The sequence below is a fragment of the Hylobates moloch genome, unplaced genomic scaffold, assembly GCF_009828535.3.
Source record: "Hylobates moloch isolate HMO894 unplaced genomic scaffold, HMol_V3 SCAFFOLD_6, whole genome shotgun sequence".
NCBI lineage: Eukaryota > Metazoa > Chordata > Mammalia > Primates > Hylobatidae > Hylobates > Hylobates moloch.
This window is the reverse complement of record NW_026652281.1, coordinates 112,936,859-112,955,549: the sequence shown is the minus strand read 5'-3', so window position 1 is coordinate 112,955,549 and position 18,691 is coordinate 112,936,859. Positions and strand designations below refer to the sequence as shown.

Sequence of the window (18,691 nt, the reverse complement as noted above, 5' to 3'; positions counted from 1 at the left end):
AGACATGAAAGGCAAGGTATTGTATGACTCTACCTATATGAATTATCCAGAATAGGTAAATCCATAAAGACAGAAAGTAAATTAGTGGTTGCCAGGACTGGGAAGAGGTGGAAATGGGAGTGACTCTTGAAGCATACAGCATCTTCTTTGGTCATGAGAAAAATGTTTTGGAACTAGACAGAAGTGATGGTTGCACAGTGTTGTGAATGTAATAAATGCCACTGAATTATACACTTTCAGATGGTTAATTTTCTATTATATGAATTTCAGCTCAAAAAGTGGGGTAGGGTATGTGTAAAGAAAAAACCTGAAAACTTTTCAGTTACCTGCGGGTTACTTAACTTCTCTATGTCTCACTTTTAGCATGCATAGAGTGGGAATAATAACAGCACCTACCTCCTGCTTCCATGGTAAGAATGAAATTCAGTAATGCATATAAAATACCTAGCAGAGAGCCTGACACCTATAGGATGCTCAAATGTGAGTGATGTCACCATAGAATTTTTTTAAAAGAAGACCTCTTTGGAAAAGTGATGAATACACTGTATCTTTTCACAGAAAAAATACCTATACACACACACACTCACAAGACCTGTACAATTTGAAGAGAACCAAGGCTGCCCCAAGGCCACTTAGATTAAGAAGCCCTTTATATTAGTTTGTTCTCACGCTGCTATCAAAGACATGCCCAAGCCTGGGTAATTTATAAAGGAAAGAAGTTTAATCAACTTATAGCTCCACATGGCTGGGGAGGCCACACAATCATGGTGGAAGGTGAAGGAGGAGCAAGTCATGTCTTACATGGCAGAAGGCAAAAAGAGAACTTGGGGAACACCCCTTTATAAAGCCATCAGGTCTCACAAGACTCATTCACTACCACAAGAACAGCACAGGAAAACTTGCCCCCATGATTCAATTACCTCCCACTGGGTCTTTCCCATGACACATGGGTCTCTCCCATGACACATTATGGGAGCTACAATTCAAGATGAGATTTGGGTGAGGACACAGCCAAACTATATCATTCCACTCCTGGCCCCTCCCAAATCTCATGTCCTCACATTTCAAAACAAATCATGCCTTCCTAACGGTGCCCCAAAGTCTTAACTCATTTCAGCATTAACTCAAAAGTCCATAGTCCAAAGTCTCATCTGAGACAAGGCAAATCCCTTCCACTTATAAGCCTGTAAAATCAAAAGCAAGTTAGTTACTTCCTAGAAACAATGGGGGTACAAGCATTGGGTAAATACACCTGTTCCAAATGGGAAAAATTGGCCAAAACAAAGGGGCTACAGGCACCATGCAAGTCCAAAGTCCAGTGGGGCAACCAAATCTTAAAGATCTGAAATGATATCCTTTGTTCCATGTTTCATATCCAGGTCACACTAACACAAGAGGTGGGTTCCCATGGTCTTGGGCAGCTCCATCCTGTGGTTTTGCAGAGTACAGCCTTCCTTCCAGCTGCTGGCATGTGTGTCTCCCAGGAGTTAGCAAATGCTATCAACATAGCTCATCTGCATGCCCCGCTGCAAAGGAAAGTGCTCTGAGAGGTCACCATCGGGGAAGGAACTGAGGGAGGATAGGAAATGGGGTTTCTTTTTTTAAAAGTAATTTTATAAAAAATTATAATGCCCATGAGGCTGGCAATGAGTGTCTGTGGCTTTTCCAGGTGCATGGTGCAAGCTGTCAGTGGATCTACCATTCTAGGGTCTGGAGGATGGTGGCTCTCTTCTCACAGCTCTACTAGGCATTGCCCCAGTGGGGACTCTGTGTGGGGCTCCCACCCTACATTTCCCATCCACACTGCCCTAGCAGAGGTTCTCCATGAGGGCCCCACCCCTGCAGCCAACTACAGCAGACTTCTGCCTGGACATCCAGGCATTTTCATACATCCTCTGAAATCTAGATGGAGGTTCCCAAAGCTCAGTTCTTGACTTCTATCCACCCGCAGGCTCAACACCATATGTAAGCTGCCAAGGCTTGGGGCTTGCACCCTCTGAAGCCACAGCCCAAGCTGTACCTTGGCCCCTTTTAGCCATGGCTGGAGTAGCTGGGACACAGAGCACCAAGTCCCTAGGCTGCACAGAGCAGGGGGGCCCTGGGGCCAGCCCAGGAAACCATTTTTTCCTCCTAGGCCTCTGGGTCTGTGATGGGAGGGGCTGTCGCCAAGGTCTCTGACATGCCCTGCAGATATTTACCCCACTGTCTTGGTGACAAACATTTATCTCCTTGTTACTTATGCAAATTTATGCAGCAGGCTTGAATTTCTCCCCCGATAATGGGTTTTTATTTTCTATTGCATCATTAGGCTGCAAATTTTCCAAGCTTTTATGATCTGCTTCACTTTTAAACATAAGTTCCAATTCCAAACCATATCTTTGTGAATACATAAAACTGAATGCTTTTAGCAGCACCGAAATCATCTCTTGAATGCTTTGCTACTTAGTAATTTCTTCCATCAGATACCCTAAAACATCTCTCTCAAGTTCAAAGTTCCACAGATCTCTAAGGCAGGGGCAAAATGTCACCAGTCTCTGCTAAAACATAGCAAGAGTCACCTTTATTCCAGTTCCCAACAAATTCCTCATCTCCATCTGAGACCATCACAACCAGGACTTCATTGTCCATATCACTATCAGCATTTTGGTCAAAACCATTCAACAAGTCTCTAGGAAGTTCCAAACTTTTCCACATTTTTCTGTCTTCTTCTGAGCCCTTCAAACTGTTCCAACATCTGCCTGTTACCCAGTTCCAAAGTTGCTTCCACATTTTCAGGTATCTTTACAGTAACATCCCACTCTACTGGTACTAACTTACTGTATTAGTCCATTCTCATTCTGCTAATAAAGACATTACTGAGACTGGGTAATTTACAAAGGAAAGAGGTTTAATTGACTCACAGTTCTACATGGCTGGGGAGGCCACACAATAATGATAGAAGGTTAAAGAGGAGCAAAGTCCCATCTTACATGGTGCCAGGGAAAAAGAGAGCTTGTGTAGGGAACTCCCCTTTATAAAGCCATTGGATCTCATGAGACTTATTCACTACCATGAGAATAGCATGGGAAAGCCTGTACCCATGATTCAATTACCTCCCACAGGGGTCCCTCCCATGACACGTGGAATTATGGGAGCTACAATTCAAGATGAGATTTGGGTGGGGAAACAGCCAAACCATATCAGCCTTGTTGTAGCAGCTGGTGACTGAAATTGAAAGGGAAACTGCTCTTCAAAGACAAATTCCCAAGAACACTGAGGAGGAAGGAAATATCTGTGTTAGTAGAGGTGATTTAACCAGGTAAGTTCGCTAAGGGCTCCTGGAATATTAGATATTTATAAGGACAAAGAAACCAGCTAATCCCAGAACAGTGATTCCCTGGGTCCAGAGCCACCTGTCCCCTCTTATCCCCTCCTACCTACTAAACTGGGCAGAGGCAGAGAGGTGATGGCAGTAATTAACCCTTCTCAGTAGTGGGGGGAGGAGCACTGGTCCTCAGGTTCCATGGCTTCCCTCATAGTGAGTGCACACATCCTTCAGCTCAGGGCAGGCTTAGATCCAGCCTTGGGCCAACATCTCCCTTCCACTTATTAGCCCACCCATCTGAAAGCAGAGGATTTGAGATTTAAAAAATGGGATTATAAAGTCAGTGGTTTCCAGACCTTGGCACTTCACAAACCAGTAAAATCTCAAACAAAATGTATGTGTGTGTGGCGGGGGGGGGGGGGTAATATCAAAAAAAGGGCAAAATTTTGTTATGCAAGGTTATTCAGAAAGAGTTAAGATGAAATTAAGATGGCAGATTCTGGTGCCAGGCAGCCTGGGTTGGAATCCTAGTGCCAATGCTAGATGCATGGTCTTAGGCAAGTCGGTGAATTTCTCTGTATCTGAATTTCCTCATCTGTAAAATAAGGATGCAACGGTACCTACCTCTTTGGGGTTGTTATAATAATTAAAGAACTATACATAAACTGACACAAGAGATCACATATTGCAAGATTCAACTGACATAACATATCCAGGAAAGGCAAATTTACAGAAAGGAGATTAAGGAGAGGGAACAGAATTCAACTTCAAATGAGGGATCTTACTGGGGGATGAAAATATTCTAAAACAAATTTATGGTGATGGTTGCACCTCTCTGTAAAATTACTAAAAGACATTGAATTGTACATTTGAAATGGGTGAATTTTATAATATGTAAAATAAACCTTGATAAAATTGTTTTAAAAGAATACATGTAGCACTTAAACAATACCTGGTACCTAATAAGTATTCAAGTGTAGTAAACAGTTACCATCATTTCATGGAAGCCAAAAAAAAAAGGCATGTTATTAGTTTGGTGCAAAAGTAATTGCGATTTTTGCCATTACTTTCAATAACATCACCAAAGGACAATACCAGAATAAAGCACGAAAATGCCCCACTTGCTGTGAGTTGGGGAGGGTTCACGTGTTATCACGTTTGGGGGTGGGGAGGGGTATCAGAGTCTTGGAACTACTCTGACTCAGCCCTACCTTCCAGGGCATTTCTCAAACCAAGCCATTTGCATCCCTGCTGAAGGTGGTCTGCTTATTTAAGGGGCAGCCCACGGAAGTGTCTCCTCTCTCTGCCTGCCCTGCTGAATGGTGGAATAATTGTCCTGTCAAAAAGGGCCTGGATATGCCCAGGGGGCCTCAGGCTGCAGCCCCCTGACTGGGAAAGTTAGGAGAGGCGGGTCTCAGCTCCACCCAAGGGCATCTGTGCCAACAGACTTACTCAAGGTGAAAGGAGCCACCTCTGCTCAGGAAGGTGTGAAGCAGGGCCCTGCAGCCACCGGTCGGGGGAGAGAGGTGGTCTCCTGCTAGGTAGGAGGGGAGGAGTTGGGATCCAATCTGGTTTGTTTGTTCTTTTCATCTTATTTTTTTTCCCCTTTGGTGAGGGGCTACGTTTGCCAACATCCCTTTTAGGATAACCCTTTTAGATAAGTCCAAAGAAAGAGTTTTGTTGTTGTTGTTGTTGTTGTTGTTTTACAATTAGCAAAGTCCCTCAAACTTCCCCCTTTCCTAATAGTTGAGAAAAGAGGGATAGACCAATTGGAAAGAAAAATGGAGAATCACGGAAATGAATGCAACTCTCGCCCAGGCAACCCGTCCCAGGCCCAGTAAAAGAGTGGCTTCGGGAGCTGTGGCGAAGGGACCAGCAGACCCAACAGTGCCCGGAGAAGGGGCCTTGGAGGTAGGCGATGGCTGACGGTTGGCGGCGGCTGAAGGCAGTAAGTGTTCCTCGCAGCCTGGCAATGGGCACCTGCAGCCGGCGCACCGCTCCCTGCTGTGAGAGCTCTGCTCCCTCCAGTCGGGACGCCTCCTTGGGCTGGCCTGATGTCGAAGAAGCCTGGCTCCCCACCACCCTGCGCCCCGGGGTCAGCAGCCAAGCGCTACCCTCATACATAAGTTCCCCGCGAGCCACGTCCGTAATTCAGGTGTGCACCAGGTCACTGAAGGGTGTGTGAGCCGCCAGGAGCCTCCGTTGGCTGTGGGCTTTGACGAGCTGTTTAATCATTACCTCATCAAGTCCCACGGATCCTAACTTAATGAGCAAATCAGAAGCTCAGCCCGAATCGCTGTGAAGCTCTCAGAATTTAGCCCTGGCAACTGCAAGACCACCAGGGGGATCTCGGGGCCAGGCACGCCCCAAAGCAGGCTGCGCGCGCAACGGGGAGCGGGATGGCAGCGCACAGAGGCGCAAAGTTTCCTCAGAGCACAGAGGCAAACTCCGCCAGGCTCGCTCGCTCTGACCGGGGGTCCCCGGTAAGCACACTCACCTCCGATCCAGCCCGCCGCAAAGTCTTCCAGCTGGAAGCTTCCCATGGCCAGTGCTCGGTCTCGCCCTCCCGGAGCCGGGGCAGTGCCCACTTAGAGTCAGTGGGGCATGGCCCGCGGGCACGAGCGCGCTGCGCGACCGAAGTCGGAGTCTCGAGCACGCCGCAGGTCCTACTCCAAACCCAGTACCCGAGTCACCGGCTGCGCGGGCTGCCGCGCTCACCTCTCCAAGTGCCGGACGGCGGCTGACATCACGCCCCCAGTGGACCTTAAAGGCACAGCACTCCCGGTGGATAAGGGTGCGCTCCGCGCGGCTCATCCCAGACCCAAAGAGGCAAAGGTCATCAAGTGAAATTCTTAGTCCTCCCTTCTCCGGGTTATCCTCTTCCTTGCCAACTTCAGTGCCTCAGCGCCTTTGAAGTGAAAGTGCCAGCCGCCCATCCAGAGATGGCAATGCTCATATCTCCCTGTGCTGTGCTGTGCTGACAATGCTGATTCCAATCAGCGGTGGACTCTCTCCCATCCCAACTCTGGGCAGTGATCCTTTTTTGTTCATCTCAGCCATGTCCCACTCAGTACCCCGTGCCTAGAGCAAGCACCTGGTGGTTCAAGGTCATGTCTAATTTTCAGCTACAGCTCTCTAGGGGCCCAGCTCCCCGCCTGGCCCTGGCTCAGCCTACACTGTCCTCCCTGGGCCAACAGAAGGCAGAGGTGGTGCTCTCTACCTCAAACTCCCTCTCTGTAGGCAGACCCTACATTCAGCCAGGCCCCAGGCCAGGGGTCCCTGCTCACTGGAGAAGTGGCCTGCTGTGCGGAGAGGCTTTTGATTTCAATGAGAGTTTCTTTCCTCCCCTCCTAAGAAGACTCGAAGCCCCCCAGCGTTCTGCTAGTTTCCAGCAGGGACTCAGCTGTGGGTCTCAGCCAAAACACCCCAAGGTTGACAAGAATGGCAAATGGTATGGTCAGGAGGAAGGGGCCTCTGCTGGGCCTGCTCTTGTCCCACTGGGCATATCCATGTCACGTCATCCAGGTTAATATGCAGTGACAGCCAGCCAGACCTCCTTCTTCCAAAGCAAGACAGAGCCTGACCACCGAAGCTTGATCCTACAAAGCCCTCTCCACTGAGGAGTGGGGACTTGGAGGTGAAGGGACCTTCCTGCAGCATCACTCCCTCCCCTGCCCCGGCACACAAAGAGTGGACCTGTACCGGGAGAGGACAGCCCCGGATGGAGTCGCCAGCCTGGGTGGGGAAGTATTGCAAAGTTCCAGGGAGGAGTGGAAGCATCACATCCCATTCCCGCACCTCAGCTTCCTGCTGCACATGGTGACCCACTCAGTCTTGAGGCTTCAGAGTTGCCATCAGCATCAACCCCAAGCTGTGCCCTGCCATGCCCGGGATATATGCCTAGGGCTGCTATGAGAAATGCAGGTCTCTGAAGAGTGGCCTTTTAGTGAGTTCACCGTTGGAATGCATCCACAAGTGGAAAGCCTGCCAATTCTCAAAGCCCACTCCTTTGGAAGACCACCTAAGGGGTGCCAGGAAGATTGTCATCCCCTCAGTCCTGTGTCAGCACCAATTGAGGAGGTCTTAAGTTGGCAGGCAGTGTCCCTGGCAGCCCCAGGATGGCTTCCCAGGCCCAGAAAGCTGCTGCTTGAACTACTAACGAGCTGGAGCAGAGCAGAAGGAGTGGGTTGCTTTCCAAAATGAATTACTACACTCCATTCCCAAATGCATGCCACAAACCTGCCCATGGGGCGCATCACCCAGGGAAGTGAGGGGAGGACCCTAGGTTTACCAGCAACCATGGCCAGGCCTGGAGAATCCCAGACGACAGGGCTATGAGCCCAGGTGGAATGCTGGCTCTGTGGCCAGGATCTAGACCATCCCTTCTTCCTGGCCTTTGCACTTCAGAGCACCATTTGCAGTGTGCTGCCATTCACATTTGCATTCTACGCTCGGGAGAGAGCAGGGCAGCTACTGGCCATTACACAGAGAAAGAAACTCCACAGAGATCCACTCCCTGCGTGACTAGGGCCAGAAAGCAACCCCATTTTCTTTCTCCCTCAGTTCCTTCCCCGATGATGACCTCTCAGAGCACTTTCCTCTGTAGCGGGACATGCAGATGGGCTATGCTGCTAGCATTTGTTAACGAGTGGCCCACTCCCCATTTCTTATTTACCCTTTCAGGCCACAGCAATTTCCTGAGCATCAGTCTGTGCTAGTGCCTTGCTTTGGGGAAAGTCTCTGTTTGAGAGGAGACAATCCATCTGAGATGCTACACAGAGGTGGCTGTAAGAGCACTGGAGAGGGAGTCCATTGTTCTCCAGGAAGGAATCAGGGAAGGCTCTCCAAACTTGGAGTCTCCTGGCTGCACCTTTAGTCTACACAGCCCCACAGCTCCCACCTGCCCAACCACTCTCTCAGGCAAGCCAACAATCCCCTCCCTGGGTCCACCTGCCACACTCGGGCAGCAAAGGCCTGGGCCAGCTGTGCACGCCTGACCTGCTGCAGTGAAGGCACTGCCCATGCCACCTGCTCCCCTCTGCTTCCAGATTCCTGCCCTCACCCAGCTTTCCTCCTGCTTCTCCAGCTGTTCTCATCTTCTTCCCTGGTGCCATGGCCCCTTCTCATGCTTAGGTGTGGATTCCTCAGGGCCCCATCTGGACCCTCACCCACCCGTACCTCCCATCTCTCAGCGTATAACCCCCACACCTTGCTTCTGAGTCGACATCCCTCTACTCAACACCTCCACCTGGGTGGCTCAGGTCATCTTAGCACATCCCTCGATGAACTCTCTCTTCCTCCTCCAGTGTCTCTTCAACTTAGAGAAACACACCTCCACCCAGTGGCCACCCAAAACAGAACCTTGGACGCCATCCTCCATTTCTCTCTCCCAAGGTCTTATCCCACCAGCCACAAAGTCCCAAGTGTCCATCCCCTCAATGACACCCAGCCCTCATTGGTGTCTCTGAATGTGGCTAGCCCAGCCCTGTGCCACTGCCCTGCCTGGATCACAGTGGACACGGGCTCCTGGGTCCCTCTGCCCCAGTCCTGTGTCCACCTTCCAGCTGCTGCCCCAGTGAGCTTCTGAAACCTTGAATCTGCTCAGTTTAGTGAACTTTGATGACTTTCTGTGATCTTGAGCATAAATTCCAATTCCCCAGTATGATGTGTGTAGCTCAGTGGGACTAGGTCTGGCTGCTTTTCCACTTTGCACCTCAATGTCTCACATTCTGTGCATGTGTGTGACTGGGCACGTGCTATTCCCTTGCGAGGAACACCCTCTCCCTCCTCCCCTGGCTAACCCGTGCCCAACCCCTGCCCCCTTCTTCTTTAAGACTCAGCTCAGCTGTCACCTCCTGACAGGCCTTCCTTGAAGGCCTTCTCATCACCCTATGCCACATGGGATCCGCTAGCTCTCAGCTGTGTTTCCTGAATATTCTGAGCATATCTGTATCACTGCTGTCAGACTCAATGGTTGATTGTTTCCCATCCAGACTGTGAGCCCACTGAGAATAGGGTACTGCCTCATTCTGCACTGGACCTGCAGAGCCTGGCGCAGGCCTGATGGGCAGTCACTGCTCAGTCACCTGGGCCTTAAATGGGGAGACATGGGGAAAAGTCTGAAGGTCCTGCCGGTGGCTGGCAGACAAGGAGGGTGTCTGGGTACAAGACAGAGCTGAAGAGGTGGCCACATCACTCCCGGGTATGAGGACTCTCCCTGGCCTTTCCTGGAGCATCACAGAAGCCCGGCTTCTTTCAGGCCCTCAAAGGTACCAGCCACATTTCCCCCACAGAGCTTTTGCACTGATCACTTCCTCTGCCTGCAGCTCCCTTTCCCTGCCCTTCTCATAGCCAACTCCTACCTCCTTCAGATCTATGCCAAAGCGTCTTCTGCATGAGGAGGCCTCCCCAAGCCCCTCATGGGAGGTCAAGACCTCGTTGCCCTCTCTCAAGGCACCCCTGCTTCTTTTTCCAACTCTCAGCATGCCGCTCGGTCCTTGTGCAATGCTTGGTTGCTCCAGGAAGGTAGATAGGACCCGTCTGACCTACCTGCCACCATGACATTCTCGGGCTCTGCCACAGAGCAGGCAGACAGCAATTACTCAGGACTGAGTTCAAAGGATTAATGAAACAGGACCGCAGGCTTGTGCCGTCTTTCTCTGAGTGTTTGCCCCAGCTGCATCGTTCCTGCACTGGCCTCAGACAGTGGGAGCTCTGAGCTCCCTCCCTGACTCTGATGGGAAGGAAAAGGAGCACACGATTTTCGAGCTTCTCATTGGGAGCAGGATTTCTTCCTTTGGTGATGGCACTTTGAGAAGGTATGTGCAGACTGAATCTGGCCCATCACCTATTCAGCTTGAGGCTGGCAGTCAAGAAATAGAGGTAAGTGGCTGTGAAGTGAGGAGGTGAAGCAGCTGGCGGGAAGGCTAGGCTGCCTGGGCTCTGGTCCCAGTGCTGCTGCTGCCTCTCTGGGCATATTGGGAAAGTCCAGGCCTTAATTCTTCCTCTATTTTTTGGAAGGTAAGAACCATCTCCTCTTAGGTGGTGACCGCAGAAGTCTGCAATTCTTGGCCACAGGGATATCAGCTGCGGAGGTCTCATCAAGATGCGCCAGGAGAGGGCGCTGCTGCACAGCACTTGAGGCTCTCGGGCGGAAAGACAAGCGTGGCCGCCCGTTCTGGATAGTTTCCTGGCCCGGTTTCCCTGGCACTGGCTGGCAGAGAGCCACACGCAGTATACGTGTGGGCCGTGGAGGAGATGCTGGTCCAGGAGGCTCAGAGTGGAGTCTGAGGTGCCACAGCAAACCTCTGAGGAGCTTGATGAGAACCCATCTGAGGTGTTTGCTGTGTGCTTGGATGGGAGGTGACACCCCAGTCTCTGTACCTGTGTACATCTATCGAAGCCTTGAATGTCCCAGGCTTTCTTCCACCTCAGGGCTCCGAGCTGGCCCAGTGCTGCATGCTCTGTTTACACCATCTTGTTGAATTCTCTGAGGCAAGTCCTCCTTGGGTAGGTGAGAAGAATGAGGCCCAGGGAGGTCAAGCAGTTTCTCTAAAGCCACACAGCAGTCAGTGGAGGATGATGAAGTCACACCTGCTGTTTGACCCCAGGGTCCATGCTATTAAAAAAAAGTGCTGCCTCCTGGCCAAGACTCGGGAAGTAGAAGTGACTTTCCCAAAGACCCTTGCCCCCACCCCCACCCCTCTGCATAAATGCCCTAACTTCTCTGCCTCAGTTTCTCCACTATCAGTGTGATGGTACTAACACTGTCCAACTGTGTCACATTCATAGGACTCCTGCAACAGTTGAATCAGAGGGAAAACATCTCTTCCCCAATACCATCCCAGTGCCCTGGGCTGCCCTCCATGCTTTCTTCCCTGACAGGTCCTGTGGGTCCACAGAAGTCTGAAATTCTGGGCCACGGAGATATCAGCTTGAAACTCGTAGGTGCTCCTTTTCCTTTCCATCAGCGTCATCCTGCGGGTTGAGGCTGGCTCTTGGACATCTGAGAACAGGAAATGCTGCTGTCCGTCTGACTGAAGGCCAGGCAGGTCACTGGACCAGGTAGCCCAGGCTGGAGAGGTTTGGAATCAAGGGGTTTCTGTGGGAGTGTAGGAGGAGACACTGCTGCTTGCTGCTGTCAAGTTCCCATCTGAAAGCCTGGCTGAGCGCCTGCTATATGCTAAACTTCCTGGGACTCGGAGGAGTTTGAGTGCTGACAGTGACAGAAGAGCCAGTGTTTGGGGACAGCCTACTCCATCTTCTGCCATGTGGCGGTCTCCTCTGTCATGCACTCATCAAACGTCAGCTGCTGCGCTGGGGGAGACCCATAAACCTCACATCAGGCCTGACCTCAAATAGAGGCCAGGAAGGACCATAGGAAATTTGGAGGGCAGAACCCAGAAGTCTTGGGAAGGAGCAGCATTTAAGCTGGAACTAAAAAGACAAGCTAAGTTTTGAGTAGTGGAGAAGGGCACAGAGGCAGAGGGAACCGCCTGAGCAGTGCCAGGTGGGAGAATGCAAGGGGAGTCGGGAAGAGTTTTCCAGCCCTGTGGAAAATAAAGGGAACAGTCCAATTGCCTCACCCCAAGAACAAAGCTGAGTTTTCCTGGCAAGGGTACCTTTATTTCTTCATACTCCCATCATACTCCAAACCCCAAATCCCCAAACCCAGTGGGAAGTCATAGGAGTGCCTTGGAAATAGTAAAAAATAGATTTTCTAAAAAGAATTTCTTTGATGTAACTCTAGTGTGACCCATTGATTTCTCTCTCCTTCTCAAAGTCCTCATCCTCAGGAAGCATGTGAGCAGGCGAGGGCATTCCAGACAAGCAGCCATTGTGTGGAAGAGCAGGGATCCAGGGGTCAGAGGTGTTTGAGCGTCAAAGCAAACAAAGAACCCACACCCGGGGAGGAGACATAAAACCAGCGCCACGGGACAGAGAGGCTGTGAACGTGGGACATGCCAGTGTGGCTGGCACTAAAGGAGTTTCAAACAGGAATCAACATCTAAGTGTCTGGTCCCGGAGTAGGTGGGATGAGCACATACTCTCAAAATCCCAGTGTGCTTCAGCCATGCGCCAGGTGGGCCTGGGGTTGGAGGTTGGGCTGGAGCACCAGAAAACAGGTCCACAAGGTCCAAGGAGGTAGGGCCTAGCAGACACATGCAGAGTCACCATGCTTACCCGCTCTACCCAAGGGCAGGGGCAGGGGAAGGAAAGGTGCAGAGGCAATGAGGAAAAAGAGAGAACGAGATGGGTCTAGGGGAGGCCTGGGTCTAGGGGAGCACCTGGCTCATTTCTTGCTATGCATAGACCCACTGAGGAAGAATGTAGCGAGGAGGTGCATAAGCACTTTGCCCGAGGTCAGACAGAGCTGGTGTGAATCCCAGCTCCACTGTTCCTGGCTGTCTGCTAGCTGTGTGAGCTCGGGCACCCTATGTAACATCTCTTAGCCTGTTTACTCAGCTGCAGAATGGAGATGACACCAGTGTCTACACCCAATGATTATGGAGATGATCTCTGTAAAGTGCCTAATACCAAGTAAATGCTTAATAAATGGAAGCTGCAAGTATTACTCCAAAGCATCCAATTAGTGCACCAGCTCCAAGGTGCATGATTTATTTACAAAACCAGCTTCTGGGTGTCTGCACCCTTCAGTTGTTCAGGTGGCTCCTGCTTCCTCTGTCTGAGCTTGGGTCAGGCTACAAAAGGAATGGTCTGAGGTCAGAGTGCTGGAAAGATGGACACTTCTCTCCAAAGCCACTTTTGGTGTGGCTGTTCAATTCTCATGTGGCAGTTTTTCCAGCTAGGAGAACAGGAAGGTGGCAGCCTAGGGCGGGATGGGTCTCTTCCTGGGGGTGGAGTGGCTGAACGTGGGGCACAGGTTGAGTTTCTCCCCTCTGCTGCTTGAGGAGAAAGGCAAACCCTAGGCCTGTGGAGTGGGACACCTCATGCTGGCAGGGAGCAGCCTGGTGGGCTGAGGGGCTGGGAGAATCTGCCAAGGGTTGGGTTCTTCCTGCTGGCTCTGCTGGGCAAGGGGGGTAGGATGCCTCTCATCCATGGTCATGGGCACTGAGACAGAGAGAATACAGGCCTGAGTGCCAGGGTCCCAGGCCAGCTCTGGTCCCAGGGCAAACTGACTGACCTCTGTGAGCCTCCCCCGAATCACCTTCATCCCTCGATGGTCAGTGGGTGCTGGGGGCCTGCTCTCCAGTGGCTTCCGCTGCAGTCAGCTCCAGCTTCCCCGTGATGTGACTGCACCAGCCCTGGGCAGACCCTGAGGGCCCCTGGATCCCAGATGGAGAGGCAGGAGGCCCAGGGCTAGTGTGTAGCCCCTCCTCAGGGGTTCTGTAGTATGCACAAATCCTGGGGCATAAAGACCATGGTCCCTGGAGAGAGGGGCATCCCGGTCACTGTCATGGGGGAACCCTGCAGAGACCTGCAGGACGGGGCAGCAAGCCAGTGAGTGTGGGGACCCAGAGATGAGGTCCGAGTGTGCCGAGACAGCCTGGGTACGAAGGAACAGGAGGGTCAGCCTGATGCAAGCCCACCTCCCAGGTTCAGGCCCAGATACCCGGGACCAGCCTGTGCCTGCAACACCGCAGTGGTAGTCCCAGAAGAGGACAGGCCCAGGTGTGCTCTACAGCCCAGGAAGCACTCAGCGATGTCACTCACCCATCCAAGGGCACCCTGCTGGGAGGGGTGCGTCTGGGATTAAAACCCACCCGCCTTGCCTCCTCTGTCTTTGCAGTCATGGGCCACAGTGCCCAGCTGCATGGTGGTGATTAGGAATGTTATAGATCACAAGCTTCAGGTCAAATCCCAGGTTTGCTACTTGCTAGCTGTGTGCCCTTGGCCAAGTCACTTAACTTCTCTGAGACTCATTTTCTCATTCATAAAATGGGAATAATAGCACGGCTTATCTTATAGGATTACTATTAGAATTAAATGAGAGGATGCTAATGAAACATTTGTCTGAGAGCCTAGCCAGTCATAAGGACCAAATAAATGTTTCTGTGAGCTCACCATCACACTTAGCACTTTAGGTACGTGGTTGTATGTAATTCTCACAATGGCTCTATCGTTGCTGCTGCTGTTCTCTCTTTTATAAGGAAACCACATTCCCCAGGCCGCTCTCCTAGCAGGTGGTCAAGCTGGGCTTGAACAGGACAGTCTTCCTGCAGTCTCTGTGCTCCCAACCAGTGACACCTTGCTCCAAGAGCTGCAGCAGCCTGACAGGGACCTGTCCAGGGGCCTGTTAGAATCTGGGCCCCAGGACAGAGAGGTTTGAAGGATGCGGGGGCCTTGTGCTGCACCCCCCACCCTCTATGGCCTCCTCAACTCACAGAGCATTCGTCCCTGACTGTTGTCCTGCAGAAGCTGCCAGCCTGTGCCTCCTTCTCAGTGGGCAGATCTTGGGAGCCCCTGTGTGACCAGCCAGGAAGGGCCAGGCTGGACAAACTCTCCTCCTCAGAGCGGTAGTAAGGGAAGAACCCACTGAGCAGTTCTGAGTCCTCCTGGAGCCATGTCTCGGGCTGCAGGACCAACCCCTCCTCTTCCAGGAGGCACCCATAGGTGCAGAAGAAAGGCAGGTACTCCAAGGCCACCTGGGCTCTATGTGAAAGGTGGAGGGAGCTTAGGGGCTTCTTGTCCCTTGAACTGGTGGCCTGCTGTTGGGAGGACAGGGGCCCTGGGTCATCCTCCTCCAGGAGGCTAGGAGAGGTTAGAGCTCCAGATTCAGCGTCACAGTTCTTCTGACACATCTGAGAAGAGAAGGATGTTCCATCTGTTACTGCACCCTGAATTCCTAACCACACCAGCTCTGTCCCCAGTCCCTGCCTACAATGGAGGCGAGAGGGGTCTTACAAAGCCCAAACCTGACCATGGCTCTCCTCTGTGAAAAGCCAGCAGTGGGCCACAACCATGGTTAGATTGCTCAAGCACACAGGCCTTCTTGCCATTCCTAAGTCATACCAAACTTGGCCTTCCCTTAGAGCCTGTGCCAAGATCTGCTCCTGGACTCTCAGCCCAGAAGAGCCTTCCCAGCCCCAGCCTCCCTGCAGGGCGACTCCAGATCATTTCATCACTGGAATGCTCTTCCTGGGCTGTGTGGTCGGCCTTCTTCACGTGTGGGGTGGTCTTATCTCTCTGGTGCCTCATGTTCATAACAGACACTCAATTGACACTTTTTCAACTAGTCTGCTGGCTCTCAATCCAACTCATAGTCCCTTCACTCTGTCTAGTCCAGCCACACAGGCCTTCTCTTGGTCTATCTAACTCGCCAAGCATCCTCCCACCATGGGGGCTCTGCATGGGCTAATGCTTCTGCCCAAAGTCTCTTCCCTCTCCTTTCTCCTAGGTGGTGACTTCCTCAGCACTTGGCTAAGGTCACTTCCCTTATGTCCCTGGCTTAGTGGCATCACCTTCTTCATGACTGCTGCCACCCTCATACCCCTCATTCAGAGCACCCATTCCTCTGCTGTGAAATATTTGACTGTGTGGTTTCTTGATTAATATCTCTCATCCTGTAAGTTACAAATTCCACCAAGGCAAGGCCCATCTGTCTAGATCACTTCTGTGTCCCGAAGGCCTAGAAAAACCCTGGCATATGGTAGATACCAAGTATTGGAAAAAAGGAAAGAAGGGTGGGAGGGAAGGAAAGAGGTAGACAAAAAGAGAACACCTTGGCCAGGGACGAAGTCTTTATCAGACTCCACGGTGATAGGAGGGAGAAGTCACATCTTGGGGAGAGGGTGGAGAAGCAGAATGAGGAATTACTTCCCAGGCCCAGAGGGGACACATGGCCCAGAGTACCAGAGAGTGAAAAGCCAGCTCATTCCCACGTTGACTGTGCCAGACCCGGAGCCCATCAGGAACATGGCAAGGGGTCCATTTGATCCTGAGCAAGTACCCAGGCTGTTCCACTTGTGGACTCCGGTCCCATGGAAGAACCTATGGTGGCTTAGCCCCCAGCCTTCCTGACTCCCACCCTGGCCTTTCTGATTCCCACCCTAGCCCTTGGGCCTTGAGTCCCTGCCCCTGACACATGCTCTTGTGGTCCATGCTGTCCCCCAACTCCCTGCAGGCAGCCTGACCACTGAGGTCCCTGTCCTAAGCCGGACCCCTTGTTAAGTGTCTACTGGCCCATAGACTGCCAGCTTCTGGTGAGCAGGAACCAGGCTCCCTCCTCCAAGTCCGAGAGACCCAGCTCAGAGCCATCTTGGCTGAGTTTCTACCACTCCCAAACACTCCGCAGAGCTCTGTGGTCCCCTCTCTCAGGTAATCCTTAGGAAGCCCACTGGGATAGACTTGCCTTTCCAACCTCACTGTGCCAAGGAGACGGGATAGGCTAAATGGCAGAACCCAGGTCTGACCCACTCTGAAGCTGTGAATTATATGTTGTTGTGTGTCCCCCATAGGACACATTCAAGTCTTAAGCCCTGGCACTTGTGGATGTAACCTTATTTGGAAATGGGATCTTTGCAGATGCAATCAAGTTAAGATGAGGTCACACTGGGTCGGGGGGGGGCTAAATCCAATGATTTGTCCCTATGAGGGAAATTTGGATGCAGACACACAGGAAGAATGTCACGTGACGATGGAGGAAGCTATTGGAATGATGCTGCCACAAACCAAGGCACATCAAGAATTGCATCATCACGGGAAGCTAGGAGGGAGGCATGAAGGAACAGATTCCCTGCTGAGCCCCCAAGAAGAAAACAACTCTGCCAACACCTTGATTTTGAAATTTTGGGCTTCAGAACTGTGAGAGAATAAATGTGTGTTGTTTTAAGCTACCAAGTTTATGTTAATTTGTTCTGGCAGCCCTAGGACACTAACTCGTGTAGGTTTGCTGGATGGCTCATTTGTAGGGATAAAGGGATTTGGCACAGGCTTGAGGGCTCTCCCAGCACCACCCTGTGAACAGCTTGGTCCCATTGCCATGGCTGAGGTTCACTCTGTGTGTGCGGGGGGGCTCACCTAAGGCCCTACCCTTCCTGCCATCCAGTGGGCACTGGACAGCACAGACTCCCTGTGGTGGACCAGCGGCCCTCCCATAGCTCATTCTTTCCTGCCAGGGCCCCGGCTCCACTTCAACAGTGAGTCCTGGATTGAAGGAGGCCAGGTGTCCTCTGAGCTCCCCTGGGAGGCCTCAGCAAGACGGCAGGTGCACAATGCCACTCACAGTCTTTAGTGAGCACCACTTCCGGCGTCCTGTTTTGGGGTCAGCCGTAGCACCACATCATGACATGATGAAGCCTAATTGTCAAACTCTGGCTGAAAAGCCAAAGCCTCCCTCAGCAGGCCTCTTCCTCCCAGCCTCCTCTTTACCCTGGCAAATCCCCCTCTGCCTGCTGAGAGAAGATTCCATCATGAAGTCATAAGGCCTGGTGCCAGGCAAGAAAGCCAGATGGCTCTGTTGCCATGGAGACTCCACCCAAGCACCCAACACGTGTGATCATCGCCTGTCTCTTAATTCAGCTTAATCTACATCCGTGTCTCCACTAGAAAACACAAAAATTAATTGGGCATGGTGGTATGCACCTGTAGTCTTAGCTACTTGGGAGGCTGAGGCACGAGAATCCCTTGAACCCAGGAGGCAGAGGTTGCAGTGAGCCAAGATCACCCCACTGCACTCTAGCCTGGGTGAGAGACCGAGACACCGTCTAAAAAGAATGCATATATATATATATATATACACACACACACACACACACACGCACACACACGTATACTTGCCGATTCATTATTCTGTTAGCAATCTCTTTCCATTTGAGGGTCAAATTTATATTGACCTAGTGGGCTCACTAAGAAATCTGCTTTCTCAGATTGTCTATATAATTTAGAATAATCTTTGTTTTTCGAAGCTGTCAGGAATATTCTTAAACAGCTCACTGGAGATGGGCTTTCATCTGGCCACTCGCACTTGTGAGTAGACAACTGTTTATATCATTCACTTTCATGTAATTATGTTCTGAAGTCTTTGCTGCATGCCTGTCTAGACTTCGCAATATACAGAAGGAAAACACACCATTCAGTGTGGAAATATGGCTAGATCAGCGTTTTTCTTTATGCAATGGTAGTTTAAAAAAAAAAAAAAAGAAGTCAGCATTTAGGAATGTGTGTTTTCCCCAGGCAGAACTACTCATGACAGTGACATCACTATCTGCAAAGTGTCAACATATGGAAAATGCTGAATATGTCTTGATTACAGTCAAGTGGCACAGATTTCTCCCTGCCCTAAATCCAGCAGGATGATGGGACACACCCTGACCCTTTTCTGCCTGCCATCTTGTGAAAGCTTGGCTCTAACTCTATGCAAGGCCATTCCATGTTAGTGCTTGAGGCACGCAGGTGTCTGTCATCTCTTTGCCAAAGGGCCTTGGA

General features: G+C 51.3%; 1 protein-coding gene across 7 annotated transcripts; it reads right to left on the bottom strand.

The window, feature by feature from the left end:
• Positions 1–12,888: 12,888 nt before the first annotated feature.
• LOC116470464 (uncharacterized) lies at positions 12,889–17,654 on the bottom strand. 7 transcript variants are annotated; one of them, XR_009214084.1, is made up of 4 exons: positions 17,490–17,654; positions 14,650–15,066; positions 13,473–13,742; positions 12,889–13,005 (listed from the first exon to the last, which is right to left on the bottom strand). XR_009214084.1 is itself a non-coding variant. In XM_058440681.1 (4 exons), the coding sequence occupies exons 2-3, from the start codon at positions 15,064–15,066 to the stop codon at positions 13,489–13,491; spliced, it is 621 nt and encodes a 206-aa protein (XP_058296664.1). In that variant the 5' UTR covers positions 17,490–17,648; the 3' UTR covers positions 12,889–13,005; positions 13,449–13,488. The 7 variants fall into 7 exon arrangements, 2 of the variants coding, with proteins under 2 accessions (XP_058296664.1, XP_058296663.1); XR_009214082.1 differs by having other exon boundaries at positions 13,449–13,811; positions 17,490–17,648; XR_009214081.1 differs by having other exon boundaries at positions 13,473–13,811; positions 17,490–17,648.
• Between the last annotated feature and the right edge of the window lie 1,037 nt (positions 17,655–18,691).